Below are 17,354 nucleotides of genomic sequence, written 5' to 3'. Positions count from 1 at the left end.
TTATAGAGCCTAAAATAGTTTATGATAAATTGACACAATTTATTGAAATTCGTGTCACGTATGATGTATAGGTGGTGAGCCCTCTAACAAAGGTAAAGAGATTGTGCCCAAAGATCGGGAATAGGAGTATATCGAACAACTAGTACTGTGAGTAACCTTACTATCGTCTTAATTATCTAAAGTGGTTTTTATCCAATTTTGTGAATTTCATGGAAAATGAATTAAATGATTAATTTTTCGGTTTTATAAACAAAAGGTGATTTAAAGAAATGATTTCATAAAATTGTTTTAAAATTGAATAATGGCTTTGAAAATAGAGTAATTGGAGACCATTTGACGTATTGTGAATTTATGGTTCTAATTGATTGGCTTATGACAATATTGGCATGAATGGCTGAATTGGTAGTTGTGTTGAAATGTATAAACTGTTGTTTGCCTTGATAGGCTAGATAATGATAAAATTGAAATGCCATGCTGCTGCAAATTTTATTGTATGGTGGGTTAGCTTGCTGTAGTGGGCTGGTTCTGTGGACTAGCCTATTAGAGGGGCACGAAACTTGGTCATAGTCTTACCTCGGTTGGAGAGGCGAGTAGGGTAACTCTAAGGTATAACTTTTAAAGTTCACTTCACGCCAAACAACCATGTGAGGGCAAACTCAGCCAACGCTAAGGAACGGTTATATTTTCAAAATAAAATAAAAAAACATGATTTATGAGTACATAACTTTTTAATAGCCTTGGCGGACTCAGTTTGGGATAGCCAGTGGCCAAGGTATCCCTGATGACTGAGTATGATAATGATTTTGGCACGAGCCAAAGTTTTAAGAAATTCATAAGCCATGTTAATTACTCGATTTATAGGAATTGATTTTATTTGGTTGAAACAAGTTGAAAGGTGATGAATTTCAATATGTTAAACTGTTTTATCTGTCTCCATTTACTCGACTTTAGATGGTTTAGATGGTATCTGTTTACTCACTGGGATTTTATAATCTCACCACCCTCCTTTCCACCCATTCAGGCCCGAGGTAGCTTGTGGATAGCAGATATCGTCAAAGATTATAGTCGACTTTACTACTCCAAAAACTGTAGGTTTACTGCCTTTATGCACTTTTGTTCCTTGTGGGCCCACGAGTCACTGTAAAGTAAATTTCATATCCCGGTTATCTGTATTATAGTACGTAAGAATTTATTTAGCTTTTACATTACAAAAATTATTTACCGATGACTCTATAAATATTGTTTTACAAGAAATTATAATATTTTATTGAATATTTTTATTTTATTCAAATAGTTGCAATATCATTTTTAATAAATGTTTTAGACACCCAAATTTATTTTTAAATCATGAAATATGTGTTTTCCACTCATCTACTACATCTTTAGTCGGGTTAGAAAAATTTTAAGGAAATATGACGAAAACGCCCCTATGAGGCGAAAATTTATTGTCCACGGTTTTGAAAGGGAAAAAGCTTAAAATTCTTTTAAAATGAGGTTTGGCGATGATTACTCACAAGGGAGATGAAAAATAAATGGTACTAAAGTCTTGTGGGGTTCCGGTTCGCACTCCGGGTAACAAATGTCTATTGGGATATCGCGATGGTTGTCTCGGGCTCGAGGGGAGAATCGGGTCGTGACACAATCGACTGGGGCATTTTTTTAATATAGGACCTGGCTGCAGGTCTACAGGGAGCTAATAGGGTTGTGGAGATGATGGCAACCAGTATGGACGAAATACAAAGGATAGTAGAGGGGAGCCATGTAGCACAAGCATCCCTTAGCTCACAAGGACAAACTGACCGCCAACATCCAGAGGTTGAGAGGGGTCATGTAGAGGTTTCACTTCCTAACTTCCTAAAGCTTAAGCCTCCGTCGTTTACAAGGTCTGATGCATTAGAGAAACCCCAAGTTTTCTTAGACAGGATGGAAAAGATTTGTGAGGCCTTGGGATGTTCTAGTACTAGATCAGTGGAGCTAGCCACTTTTCGATTAGAGGATGTGGCACAAGAGTGGTATGGCTCCTTGTATAGAGGTAGGCTGGCGGATGCAACACCATTGACTTGGAAGGAGTTCAGTATAGTATTCCTGAATCGATTCTTACCCAGTAATGTAAGAAATGCAAGAGCTAGGGAGATTGAGGCACTAGTACAGACCCCAAGTATGACAATGTCGGAATATGGCATCAAATTCACACAGTTGGCTCAGTGTGTGCCTTATTTAGTTTCTATAGAGGAGATGAAGATTCAAAGATTTGTGAATGGGCTAGTGGAGCCATTGTTTAGGGTTGTAGCATCCAAGGATTTTGATACCTACTTTACAATCGTGGACTGCGCTCAACGGATTAAGATGAGGAGCAGTGAGAGTAGAGTTGCAAGGGATAGAGTCAAAAGGGCCAAGATAGAGGGCTATCAAAGTCGCAGAGACTTCAGTAGTGGTATTTTGTCTTCTGGCCTTTAGGGCCCACAGAGGGACTCACGGTTACCCCGATAGGGGAGTGACTCGACTAGTGCCAGCATTAGATTGGGACAAAAAAGTTTTAGTGTGGGGAGGTAGCAAGATTCAAGGTAGGGTAGTCAAGCTATCGGTCGTTGTAGTACTTGTGGGGGACAAGATAAAGGAAGAAGTTTCCGTACTATGAGAGTTTGTTATGAGTGTGGGCAACCTGGACATCTACGGAGGAGTTACCTGATGGTTCATCAATTACAAGATTTTGCTCGTAACTCTACCTAGCCAGCTTTTTCTGCTCGGGAGGCTAGTAGATCAAGAGGTAGAGGTGTTGCTACTTCTTCTTAGAGCAGGCCGTCTAGGTTTGGGCACTAGAGTTTTGTTGGCAGGGGTCACATAAGGGTGTTTGCTTTAACACCGCATGAGGCCCAAACATTAAACGCAGTGGTCTTAGGTATTCTTTATGTTTGTAGTATGAATGCTCGTGTATTGTTTGATCCTGGTGCTATCCATTCTTTTATTTCTCCATGTTTTGCATTTCGCTTGGGTAAAGATTGTGTTATGAAAGAAGAACAATTAGTGGTGTCTACCCCTTTAAGGGAGGTATTTATGGCAGAATGGGAATGTAGGTCCTATGTAGTTTAGGTCAAAGACAAAGACACTGTGGTAAACGTGGTGGTATTAGACACCTTAGATTTTGACGCGATCTTGGGAATGGATTGGCTATCGCCCTGCCATGCCAAAGTGGACTGTTACCATAAATTGGTTGGATTTGATTTTCCAAGCAAGCCATGATTTAGTATTCAGGTGGATAGGAGCAATGCTCCGTCAAATTTGATATCAGTTATGTCTACTAAAAGGCTATTAAGATAAGGCTGTCCAGGTTACCTGGCTATTGTGAGAGATACCAAGTGGAGGTCGAGGATATAAACCAAGTGTCGGTAGTGAATGAGTTTATAGATGTATTTCCAGATGAACTACTAGGTTTACATCTTGAGCGGGAGATTGAATTTTGTATAGACCTAATTTTGGATACTAGACCCATATCTATATCCCCATACAGAATGGTACCTGCGGAGCTTAAGGAACTTAAGGATCAACTAGAAGATTTGTTGGATAAAGGCTTTATTCGCCTCAACGTCTCACCATGGGGAGCATTGGTGCTATTTGTAAAGAAAAAAGATGGATCACTTAGGTTGTGTATTGACTACCGACAGCTTAATAAAGTGACAGTGAAGAAGAAGTACCCCTTTTCGAGAATAGATGATTTATTTGACAAGCTACAAGGAGCACAATGTTTCTCAAAAATTGATCTACGGTCTGGGTACCATCAATTAAGGATCAGGAATGAGGACATACCCAAGACCGCATTTCGAACGAGATATGGGCACTATGAGTTTTTTGTAATGTCATTTGGACTTACGAATGCCCCTGTAGCATTTATGGATTTGATGAATCGAGCGTTCAAGCCTTATTTGGACAAGTTTGTGGTGGTATTTATTGATGACATCTTGTTATACTCGAGGAGTCGGGTGGAACACGAGCAACACCTTAAGATAGTGCTCCAAACTTTGAGAGAACATCGATTATATGCCAAGTTCTCCAAGTGTAAGTTCTGGCTCGAGAGTGTTGCATTCTTAGGACATGTGGTTTTCAAGAATGGGGTACAAGTCGACCCAAAAAAAGTTGAGCTAGTAGAAAAGTGGCCAAGGCCAACCTCAGTCACAGAGATTAGAAGCTTTTTGGGTTTGGTTGACTATTACCGTCGTTTTGTGAAGGATTTTTCCAAAATAGCCGCCCCTTTGACTAGGCTGACACATAAGGATACAAAATTTGTGTGGTCAAATGCTTGCAAGGATAGCTTTGAGAAGCTTAAGGCTTGTCTCACCACAGCTCAAGTATTAAGCCTACTGCAAGGCACAAAGGGTTATACGGTATTTTGTGATGCATCGCAAGTTAGTTTAGGGTGTGTATTAATGCAACATGGGAAGGTGATTGCATATGCATCGAGGTAACTTAAAAGGCATGAGCAAAATTACCCAGCACACGATTTAGAGATGGTAGCGTTCGTGTTTACCTTAAAGATTTGGAGACATTACTTGTATGGTGAGACTTGCAAGATATATATAGAGCACAAGAGCTTAAAGTATATGTTTCAGTAGAGGGATCTTAACTTACAGCAACGTAGGTGGATGGAGTTGCTTAAGGATTATGACTGCACCATTCTTTGTCATCCCGGTAAGGCTAATGTAGTGGCGGATGCCTTAAGTAGAAAGTCAATGGGGAGTCTGGCACATATATCTGTAGATAGGAGATCCTTGATTTGGGAGATGCAGGGCTTAGAAGGTATGGGTGTGCATTTTGAAGTCTCAGAGACAAATGCATTGTTAGCCAATTTTAGAGTTAGACCTATCTTAATAGACCAGATCAGAGAAGCCCAAAGTAAAGATGAGTTTGTAACTAAGGTCTTGGAGGACCCTCAGAGAGGGAAAGGAAAAATATTTACTAAAGGCACAAATGGAGTATTGAGGTAGGGAACCAGACTTTATGTGCTTGATAGTGATGGATTGAGGAGAGAAATATTAGAAGAGGTGCATATGGCAATGTACGTGGTACATCTGGGAGCCACAAAGATGTATCAAGATTTAAGGGAGGTATATTAGTGGGAAGGACTCAAGAAAGATGTAGCTGAGTTTGTCTCCAAGTGCCTAGTTTGTCAGCAGGTTAAGGCTGAGCACCAAAGGCCTGTAGGCTATTGCAGCCATTACCGATGCCCGAATGGAAGTGGAACATGTTACAATGGATTTTGTAACGGGTTTGCCTCAAACTAGTGGAGGCTATGACTCGATTTGGATCATAATAGACCGGTTAATGAAGTTAGCTCATTTTCTCCTGATTAAAACTACTTATGGGGATGCTCAATACGCTCGAGTTTATGTGGATGAGATAGTATGACTGCATGGTATCCCCTGTTTCTATAGTATCTGACAGAGGAGCACAGTTCACCGGTAGGTTCTGGGGAAAGTTGTAGGAAGCATTGGGCACTAAGTTGGATATTAGCACTACTTTCCACCCTCAAACTGATGGGTAATCTGAACGAACAATACAAATATTGGAAGATATGCTGAGGGCATGTGTAATGGACTTTGGGGTCAGATGAGCTTAGTATTTGCCTTTAGTAGAGTTTGATTACAACAATAGTGTCACTACCCGATTTTCGGGCCATGACTGGGGCATGGGCCTAATGGGCGTAGCCCACTAAGCCCAAGCAAGCCTATTTATATGACCTGCTCATCATTCCATCAAGAGTTGCTAAAGTCGCATTTCATAATTTCAATTCAAAAATAATGCTAACCGTTTCCAATTCATAATGACAGTACCAGTCCAATAAATAGATATTGACTAAAACATACATTTTAAAAATTTACATCAGGTTTATTTATACACAACGAAAGGGATACTCGACTTCCAGCAGAGAGACTCGGGGGAAAGTTCAGCTATTGAATGCCGAGATACCTACCAAGGATACGAATCTACGAGGACACCTAGATCTAGTTACCGGTTGCCTCTTGATCTGAAAATATGAAGTTGAAAACGGTGAGTATAAACCCAGTGAGTGAACAAAGGAAGGGAACAAGCAAACAATAAGGAAAGTTTAAAGAAATCATGATGCATTTATCTTAAAAGCAATGCAATTTAGTTTAGTTCTTAATAAAACGCCTCATTAAACCCTTAATGAGTTAATCACTTGAAGATAAAGGGTTCGTGCACAATAAAGGATTTGAAGAGTGAAAACTTTAATAGCATTCAAGTCAAGTTAAGTCAAGTAAAATGACGGGTCCTCGCTGCAGCAAAAAGGCATTCTCGCTGCAGCAAAATTTAGGTCAAATTGTCAACTGGCCGAGGGTTTCTCACTAAACCCCCTCATTTCAAACTTAATTAATTAATTCCTTGATGTTGGAAGTCCATGCTCAATCATGATGTTAAAGAAGTGGAAAATATGGCAAAAACCAACAAGGTAGCATGCAAGACAGAAAGTTTCTCGCTGCAGCGAAATTCAAGTGGCAAAACAGAATGTTTCTCGTTACAGCGAGAAGCAGGACACCTAAATAAAGAAGGACCTCCTTTGCACTAAACATCCATTTGGTGCTGCAATAAAATCAATTTGCCAGTAAATGGAAAATTTTCAAGATTCATCATGCCATACAATCACATATTACAATCATGATCTTTCTATTGCATATACATATACCTAAACATATATCAATTCCATACTATCCTATCTCACCCAGCTCATGTGCATCCCCCAACATCGTGTACATAGCTGGAGTCATCGCGTGCATCCCCCCACATCGTGCACAGTTAATGCCATCGTGTACATCCCCCCACATCGTACACACGGGCAATATCACCATCCATCTCCCTCACCACCGTCATCACCGGCAAGTGCACACTCACCCCGCACATGCATGGTTACATTTGTCACACAATGGTACCATTTATGACATAGTATATATATATATATATATATATCAATAATATTCAGAAACATATGGATTCATCACAATATTCATTTCATAACATAAAAAAAACATTTCATAAGGGCTTGTTCTCGTGCGAGTTTTGAAAAAAGAACCGATAAAACACTTTAGGGGATTCAATCAAACATACATGTGTATATCCCAAAACATTCTTTTATGCAAGTTTACTCACCGGTATTTGTTGAACCTTTAGTTGACTTTAACTTCGCTAATGGTCCAATTGGGGCTAAGGGGCCTCGTTGGAACCTATCATGCACAAAAACATCACAGCCAATCCAATTTACATTAATATCACTTCAAAAGCTATTTCCTAAATCAAGCTTCAATAGCCCTTCTTATCTACCTTCTAATTACCATTGGATTGGCTATTCAATTTTTCTTCTTTAGTAACACTAGAAACAGATAAACAACTTCAACAATAACAAAACTCATAACTTCAATTACTAGCCATTATCAACAACTTAAAACCACTCCTAATTCGTCACTCACCTTGGTGGATTGTAATGAAATTTCTTCCCAAGAGTCCTCAAGCTATCATGAAATCTCTTTCTTTCTACACAGTTCAACTGGTGAGAGAAAGTATTGAAGAAAGACTTTTAAGGGTTTGTTTAAGGTGAGGGAGTAAAAGAGTATGAAAAACCCTACAACAGGGTGTGTAAAGCATGAAGATTGAGGTTAGTTTGAGAGAGTGATGGAAGCTTGGAGAAGCTTTCATGGAAGCGGAGAGAAACATGAGATGGCAGGAAGAAGAAAAAGTTGTTGGAGAAATGAAAAAGCTGCTGGAAAAAATGAGATCTTTATATCCAAAGCTTATCCAACTCTACTGAAATTACGAAAATGCCTTTAGCAAGTTAGCTTGTTCTCCTCCAATCCTTGGTGCAATCATTTTACTCTTTTGACACTAGGACAAGGTCCATATAGTCTAAAAATACTCGGGTTCATGAAAACTTAAAAATTTTGACCCGAGATGGGAAATGACCATTTTGCCCCTACCTTGAAAATCATCATTATTTTTATTTCTTTCATCATTTTACCCTTATTTTCATCATTCATTTGTACCTTAGGCCTACTTAGGCCTTAATATTGTTTGAAAGCATAGTTCTAGGGGCTCACTAAAAAAATGACGATATTACCCTTAGTCTGTGATATCGCATCTACTTTTAGCTATGAGCCTATAAAGATCAAGGTCTCACAAATAGCTTCCAAGCTAGCATCCGAATGGCACCATTTGAGGCATTATATGGACGAAAGTGCAGATCACCCATTGGGTGGCTAGAAGTGGGAGAAAGAAAACTCTTGGGGCCAGAATTGGTACAGGATGCCATTGAGAAAATATACATGATTCGTTAAAGGATGTTATCAGCACAAAGTAGACAAAAGTCATATGTTGATAATGGGCAGAGAGACTTAGAGTTTCAAGTGGGGGATCATGTATTTTTTAAGGTCTCACCAACAAAAGGGGTAATGAGGTTCGGCAAGAAAGGAAAATTAAGCCCTAGGTATATAGGGCCCTTCGAGATCTTAGAAAAGATTAAAGCAGTAGCATGCCATTTGGCACTACCATTAGACCTCTCGAATATCCATCCAGTGTTTCATGTGTCAATGCTTAGGAAGTATAACCCGGATCCATCTTATATAATACGGTATGAAACCATTCAGTTGAGAGACAACTTAACCTATGAAGAGCAACTAGTGGCTATCCTTGATAGGCAAGTCAAAAAGTTCTGTTCAAAGGATGTAGCCTCAGTGAAAGTGTTGTGGCGAAACCACACCAATGAGAGGTAACGTGGGAAGCTGAAGAGGAGATGAGAACAAAGTATCTGTACCTCTTTAATAAATAGAGGTACGCTACCTTATAGTTAAATTTAAATTCAAGGATCGAATTTCTTTTAGTGGGGGAGAATGTTAAATCATGACCTTCATAGATACGTAACTAGATATAGATGCGATAACATGGACTAGGGGTAATTTTGTCATTTTCCTTGGTGAACTCTTAGAAGTGGGTTTTATGATATTATTCAAGCTTAAGTAGGCCTAAGGAATAAATGAGTGATGGATACAATAATGAAATAAGTGAAGAAAATAGAAATAACGACAATTTCCAAGATAAGGGCAAAATGGTCATTTTGGGTCTCGAGTCTAAAATTTTAAGTTTTCATAAACCCAAGTACCTCTAATCTATTATGGACCTTTTGTTAGTGTGAAAAGTGTAAAAAGTTTGAACCAAGTGGAAGAAGAAGGCAAAGTCAACTATTGAATGGCATTTTTGTAAATAAAAAGAACTTTAATCAACTATAGGATAAATATAAAAAAACTTCCAACAGCTTCTTCTTCTTCCCATCTCTTTTCTCCATTTCACATTTTTTATCTTCCAAGGAAGCCTCCTTAAAAACCTCCATGACTTTCTCAAGTTAAACCCTAATTTTCATGCTTTTTTGCTCCTTTTCACAAAGTCCTTTGTGTTCTTTTACTCTTCCACCTTAAAACCCTCAAAAGTTTTACCTTAACACTTTCTCTCACTAGTTAGGTGTTTTAAAGAGAGAATGAAAGACTTTCTATAATAGCTTGAAAAATTTTGAAAAGGAATTCAATTACAAATCTACCTAAGGTTCCAAAGAGGCCTCACACCTCCACACGGAGCATTAGTCGAAGTTGGAGTCGATCCACAAGCATTAACAAAGACATAACCAAAGATAGTTGGAACCTAAAGTGAGGGGTCTACGAATATGCTCCCTTTTGGTAGGTGCCACAGCATTCATTAGTTGTACCTTCACCTAAGGTCACTCCGTTGGAAGTCGGGAGTCTTTTGCTAGTGTATATGTACACGTGATGTAAATCACTAAGATATATGTCGCAAACAGCATGTGTTCATTTTGATTAATGTTGCCACTATGCGTGGGCAATGGTTGACATCATTTTGGATGATATATATGCGAGTAGTTGGTTGCCATATTATTATTGTTGAAATAATAATAGTTAAGAATTACAAAGTATGACATTTAAAGTGCTGGGTAGAATGATGAATAAAATCATATAAAAAGGCTTACTTGAGCTTAGTGGGCTATGCCCATTGAGCCAATGCGCTAGTCATGGCCCGAGAATTGGGCTGTGACATGACCACATAAGATCCATAAGCATCGAATGCAATTGTCATGGGTATGCTACCTATTTGTTATATTGATGCTTGTGTTTTGTTTGACCTTGGTGCTACACATTCATTTGTTTCCCCATATTTTCTTCTATCTAGTTTACGTAAGAGAGCTCCAAGAAAAAGCAAGGTTTAGTAGTAACCACACCCATGAAGGAGGTGTTTGTTGTCGAGTATGAGTATAAAGCTTGTGTGGGTTGTGTTAAAGATAAAGACACCTAAGCAAATTTAGTGCTTTTGGATATGCTTCATTTTGATGTGATACTTAGGATCAATTGGTTATCCCCCAACTATGCTAGTATGGATTGTCACTACAAGAGCATGAAATTTGAGTACCCTAGAGTGATGCCATTTTATATTCATAGAGATCACAATATGGCCTCAATTGGTGTGGTGTCAGTAATGACCACTCATAGACTCATGAGACTCGTATGCCAAGGATTTTTGGTAGTAGTTTTAGACACTTAAGTGGATGTGCGCAATGTGGTGGATGTGCCAATTGTAGGAAAGTATGTTGATGTGTTTTTGGAAGAGTTAGCTGGATTTCCTCCAAGGAAAGAGAGTTTTGTATTGACTTGGTGGAGGACACCAATCCGATATCTATCCCACCATATTAGATGGCACTAGTAGAGCTCAAGGACTAATTAAAGGATTTGTTGGACAAGGGTTTCATAAGCCATACTATTTTACCATGGGGTGCATCGGTATTGTTTATAAAGAAGAAAGATGTATCGATGAGACTTTGTATAAACCGCAAGTGGTTAAACAAAGTAACCATCAAGAACAAGTACCTTCTCCCTTGTTTTGATGACTTATTTGATCAGTTGCAAAGGGCCAAGTGTTTTTCTAGATTAATCTACAATCGGGGTACCATTAGTTAAGGATTTATGGTGGCGACAAACCCAAGTCATTTGGTTTAACTAATGCCCTTGCAACTTTTATAGATATGACGAACAAGGTGTTTAAACCATACTTGGATAAGTTTGTGGTCATGTTCATTTGTTATATCTTAGTGTACTTGAGGAGTCAGTGGAACCAGAGCAGCACTTGAGGATTGCATTACAGACCTTGAAGGAGCATCAATTGTATGCCAAGTTCTCCAAATGAGAATTTTAGTTAGATAATGTTAGCTTTTTGGTTCACATAGTATTTAAAGATGGTGTGATGGTAAATCCAAAAAACATTAAGGTTGTGCATAAATGGCTAAGGCCTACTTCAATAACTAAGATTGGAAGCTTTTTTGGGTTGGTTAGGTCTTACAGGAGATTTGTTAAGGATTTCTCCAAGATAGCTGCTCCTATGACTAGGTTGACATAAAAGGATGTTAAGTTCATATGGTCGGATGCATGTGAGCAGATATTTTAGAAGCTCAAGTTTTGTCTTACCATGGCTCTAATGTTGAGTTTCCCTTATGGTACAGGGGGTTATACAGTTTATTATGATTCATCATGAGTAAGACTTGGGTGTGTTTTGATGAAACATGGTAATGTGCTTATGTACGTGTCTTAACAACTTTAAAAACATGAGCAAAATTATCCCACACATGATTTGGATATGGCAACCGTAGTTTTTGCCTTAAAGATATGAAGGCATTACTTGTATGGCAAGACTTGTAAGATTTATATAGATCACAAAAGTCTCAAGTAGATTTTTGAGCAAAGAGATCTTACTCTTAAGCAAAGTCGATGGTGGAGTTGCTTAAGGATTATGACTGCAACATACTTTATCATCTTGACAAAGACAACATGGTGGCAGATGCTTTGAGCCAGAAATCTACGGGGAAGTTAGCCCATGTCTTAGTTAAGAGGAGATCATTAGTGCAAGGTATGCACGACTTGGGTGATATGGCCATTTAATTTGAGGTTGATGATACTGAGACATTGTTAACCCACTTTAGAGTGAAACCAATGTTGATGGATCACATTAAGGAAGCCTAAGACAAGGATGATTTTATGGCAAAAACTTTAAAGGATCCTTATGCGAGGAAGGGACAGGTGTCCATTAGAGGCACCAATGGCTTACTTAGATATAGATCTAGAGTGTATGTCCTGGATATTGATGATTTGAGATGAGAGATTTTAGAGGGGCCCACATGGCAGCATATGTTGTTTATCTAAGCACCCACCAACATGTACCATGTCTTGAGGGAGATGTACTAGTGGGAAGATCTAAAGAGAGATGTGGCCGAGTATGTGGCTAAGTGTCTAGTGTGCAAATAGGTTAAGGTAGAGCATTGAAGGCCTACTAAACTATTACAACTTATGCCTATTCCTGAATGGAAATAGGAACATATCTCTACGAATTTTATGACTAGATTGCCCCGTACAAGTAAAGGTTGTGACTCTATTTGGGTGATTATGGATAGATTGACTAAAATTGCTTATTTCTTGTTGGTGAAAACCACTTATGCAGCGGCACAATATGCTAGACTATACATTGATGAGATAGTGTGACTGCACGGAGTCTTAGTCACTGTAGTGTCAGATCGGGGTACTCAGTTTACTAGTGGGCTATTGGTGGAAGTTTAGGAGGCTTTAAGGACAAAGTTTAATTTTAACACTACTTTCCACCCATAGATAGATGGACAGCTTGAGAGGATTATTCAAACACTAAAAGATATGTTGAGAGCATGTGTCGTAGACTTTGGAGTTTATTGGGATTGACACATGTCATTGGTGAAGTTTGCCTAGAGCAACAGTTTTCAGTTAAGTATCTAGATGGCACCTTATGAGGCTTTGTATTGGCAAAGATGTAAATTGCCCATATGTTGGTTTGAGGTTGGTGAAAGGAAACTACTCAGACTGGAAATAGTTCAAAGGCCCACCTATAAGATACAATTGATTAGAGATAAGATGTTGACAACATAGAATTGTTAAAAGTCATATGCCGACCATAGACATCGAGAGTTGGAGTTTGAGTTAGCAATCATGTATTCTTGAGGGTTTCACCAACCAAAGGCATTATAAGGTTTGAAAAAAAGGGCAAGCTGAGCCCAAGGTATATTGGGACATTTGAGAGTCTTGAAAGGGTTAGCGTGGTGGCTTATTATTAGCACTTTCGTCGAATCTTGCTAATGTCCACCCAGTGTTTCATGTTTTGGTACTACAAAAACAACAATTGGATCTCTCGTACATGACTCAACATGAGTCTTTGCAGCTAGAAAATAATTTGAGCTATGTTGAGGTATTGGTAGCTATTTTCGATAGGCAAGTAAAAAAGTTACGCTCCAAAGGGGTAGCTTTGGTTAAGGTGCAATGGTGCAACCACTTGAGCAAGGAGGTAACTTTTGGAAACCAAGAATGACATGCATGGGAAGCACTTGCATCTATTTAACAAAGTTTAGTACGCTCTTTAGATTCGAGGTTGAATTTTCATAAGGGGCTAAAATGTGAAATCCCACCATTGATGTATAATGTTTAATAAGAAATCCTTAGGTGAGAAATTAACTAACTTGCTTTAAGCCTTTGAAACTAAGTTTTTAAGATTCAAAAATTCATGTTTTAATGTTCAAAGATGATTTACAAAGTTTAGGATTGAAAAGAGTGTAAATGGACAAGGCTTTTAGTTTATTTTTGCTTACTCGAGTTTATGTATCAATAAATGTTCTTCATTATTGATAAATGCTCTTCATCTAAACCCAGAAATGATTTTGATGAATATCTATTGATATATGTTCATCATTTATTGATAGACAAGTCTATCAATCAGTAGATGTGTGATATCTATCGATAGATAGAAACCTGAGAGCTTTTTAAAACATTCTAGAGCCCATTGCTCCCATTTATCGATAGATGACTCCCACCTATCGATAGATGACATAGTTTTCAAAAGAATAAAAAGGGGTAAAAACACATTTTAACACCTTATCTTATAAATATACCCCATTTTTAAAGGTTGGCAATCCTCAGTCACCTTTTGCAAGCCCTCTCAACCCATTTTTACTCCAAATCACCATTTTTTAATGGCTTGAGCTTGGTTTTGGCTTTTTATGAATAAAATGATATTTACAACCATGGAATCCTTAAATTTGAAAATTACTAAAACTAAATGTGTTGTTTTTATGCCTAGATTTTCTATTGAACACTCAAGGTTAAGGGTTTTGAAATTTCCTAAGCATTGAAGCTCACGTAAGGTAAAAACATTGATTTTATGGGTTTTTACAAATGGGCATCTTGATGAGTAGTAGGTTTAGTTTAGAAAATCAATTTAGGTGAACCCAAATAGTTTCAAAGTAACATAGAATAATTATTATACGATTCCTATACTAAGTATTAACTGAAATATTTATTTGGGTATTTAGGAACTGTTGAAACTTTGGAAATTTTGTTGGAGTAGAATTTCACTTACTTCTTAGAAGTCGACTTTCGAGGTGAGTGGGCACACCACTTTCGAAACTATTTAAGTATGTAAAGTTGAAAGCATGGTTAAATGATTTGATGGATTGTTGATGAGCATTGTTTCCATAAATAATTGATTAAGGAAAAATGTGTTTGTGGATAAGAAAACATTTTGAAATGGCTTTTAAAACTATTATGTATTGTTGTCAGTTTAATACACGCAAGTGCACGTGGCTGTACAAGTAATAGAAAAGTAAGTTCAATATCGTTTCCCATAGATATTTGCACCTATTATTACTGAGTACTAAATTTATAACAAATCTATCTTATCCAAACACTCGATTTTGAATGATTAATGAAACTAAAAATGAGTTTTTTAAAGAACTAAAAAAGAATAAAATTTCACTGAGAAAAATATTAATTCAAAACATAGGATTATGGTATCTTTCAAAATTTCATTTGAATTTAATCATTCTCCTTAACTTAGATTAATGGGATACATGACTAACCTAGAATCCATATTATGTACAAATCTTTGTTAAGATATTGCACACATACCTTTGATAACTCTATTATATAGAGTTATTTTGACACATTCTGGGGGACTTAAGTAGCTAGATCTTTCAGATTTTAGGTTCGGATGTTAGCATTTTAGGTGTTTTTCTAGTTTAAGTTTAATTACATGTTGAGTAGTTAATTTAAATTATTTTAGTTTAATTTTATGTTATTTTATTTTAAATTACTTTAAAAGCAGTTATCACTAATTTCTCTTATTACTTTTGTAGAAAATTTAATGGAAAAGGCTCATTTGATGAAAATTCGTGCAAGTATGGTGATGGCTTCATTTGTATATGTTTCAATATTTTGACCATATCTCTCTATACAAAACTCAAAATGAGGTGATTCTTGGAGAGGAAGGGCTACACTTTTTATGTTTACTATTTCATCTAGTTCGGATTGGATCATGGTCAAGATATTCATCTAAGTCGGAGCACTACAATAGTATCCACAGACTAGAGATGCAGTATTTGGAGCATATCATTCACTCAAGAAGTCCAATTAACATGCTTCTTGAGCCATTAGAAACTTAAGAGACAAAGCTAAAACTTTTATGTTTACCACTTTGCCTAGTTCGGATCATATTGAGGTGAAAATCATGTTGGAAGATGCTCGACTGCAGTAGTTCTGCACAAGGGAACAGGTGGAGGAAGGTCGCGGCCTTGACTTACTCAAGGCTGTAGCACCAAGGAAGCCAAGGCCATAGCGTTGGTGAAAGGAAGCAAACCATATATTTTTCTGAGGCTAGAGCATCGGGGTGCTACTGTAGCAAAAATTCAGTGCCGCGGTGCACAAAAAATCATGGTAGTGATATCGGATGATTTTCCAAAAATGAAAATTTGACTGGACTTTGAAAATTAAGTTACATGGAGCCTTTTTAAGGGACGTTTTTGAGAGATTTTAAAGGGGAGGCAACAAGCAACTACTTTGGATAAAAGTTGCCAAGAACAAAGCAAGAAAACAAAAGAATGTGAGAGAGAATTAAGATTGTCAAGCTTTTATAATTAGTTTATTTCTCTATTTTTGTGTTTCTCATATTTTCTTTGACTTGGATTCATGGCTAAATTTATTTGGATATTGTTTTTATTAGATATTCTGAGCTAAACTATATTTTTAGGATTGTGGTGGATTTCAACATGTAATCTGAATATTAGTTTCTCTTTTATGTACTTTGAATGGGTATAGTTTTGCTTATTCAAATTTGTTCTTAATGCTTTTGATTGTTTGGCCAATAGTTAGCTAATTTGTGAACCTAATTGAGACTCGACAAAGAGATTTTAGATTAGACTAAGGTTTGAATAGCATATGTTCATATCACTTAGGTGACTTGATTTGCGATTCGGGTAAACATATGCCAATTTCTATACGTAGCCAAATTAGAACACTAGCTTAATGAACCTTATTTAATTAATTCCTATAGACATATATTGATCCAATTAAGTTAGGTATTTATGCATGCATCTTGATGGAGACTGGTACGTAACTTTGGATTCTAGGTTAGTAAAACCACCATGAATGTAAATAATAGGAGAAGCTGATGTCAAATGAAGTGTTAACTGAACCCATAATCCTAGGTCTTTAATCTACTGCTTTTCTCAACATATTTAATTTCTGTTGGTTAATTTAGTGTTTATTTTAATTTCATTTTGATTAGTTTTTCAATTTTTGGATTGCTTAAATAAGATTAATTTGTTGTAAAATTTTAGTACCTGGTGAAACTTTAGAAACAAATCCCTGTGGGAACGACACTCTACTTCATCACTATATTACTTGCTTGCAATAGCATGCACTTGCATGAAAATTCGACAACAACCTTTTCAAAACTCACTTTGTATGTCTATGTAAATTAATTAATAAAGGTTCATTATGTTCGTGTTCTAATTTGGCTACCTAAGGTATTTAGGTATATGTTTATCCTAAATACGAAACTATCACCTAAATCCTAAATGAATCGAACATAGGCTATTCAAAACAATAGTTTATTCTAAACTCCCTCTATCGAGTTGCATTTAGAGACCTAAGACATTTCAACTGGTGATCAAGTAGTGAAAAGCAATAAGTACAAAATTGAATAAACCATGCATCATCCATTAATACTAAGCAAAGAGAAATCATATATTCAAACTACTTAATGAATTAACCCATAATCCTATAAAACAAATTTAGTTCATCATTTTTTCTATAGAAGACATAATCATTCAAAAGAAAAGATCATTTATATAGCAAAAGAACAAGAAAGAAATGAAGAGTAAAAGGAATATCAAAGCTTCTTTCGATTCTCGATCTTCAGTTGCCTTCAATTTCTTCTCGTTTCTCTTGTTGGAG

General features: G+C 37.1%; 1 protein-coding gene across 1 annotated transcript; it reads left to right on the top strand.

Moving 5' to 3' along the window:
• The first annotated feature begins 1,713 nt into the window (after positions 1-1,713).
• On the top strand, positions 1,714-2,457 carry LOC148762448 (uncharacterized). Its single transcript, XM_088806603.1, has one exon. The coding sequence runs from the start codon at positions 1,714-1,716 to the stop codon at positions 2,455-2,457; it is 744 nt and encodes a 247-aa protein (XP_088662729.1).
• The last annotated feature ends 14,897 nt before the right edge of the window (positions 2,458-17,354 follow it).

Source organism: Theobroma cacao, chromosome 5, assembly GCF_053813885.1.
Source record: "Theobroma cacao isolate CCN51 chromosome 5, ASM5381388v1, whole genome shotgun sequence".
NCBI lineage: Eukaryota > Viridiplantae > Streptophyta > Magnoliopsida > Malvales > Malvaceae > Theobroma > Theobroma cacao.
Note: the sequence above shows the minus strand (reverse complement) of the source record. Positions and strands in the feature narration are given on the sequence as shown.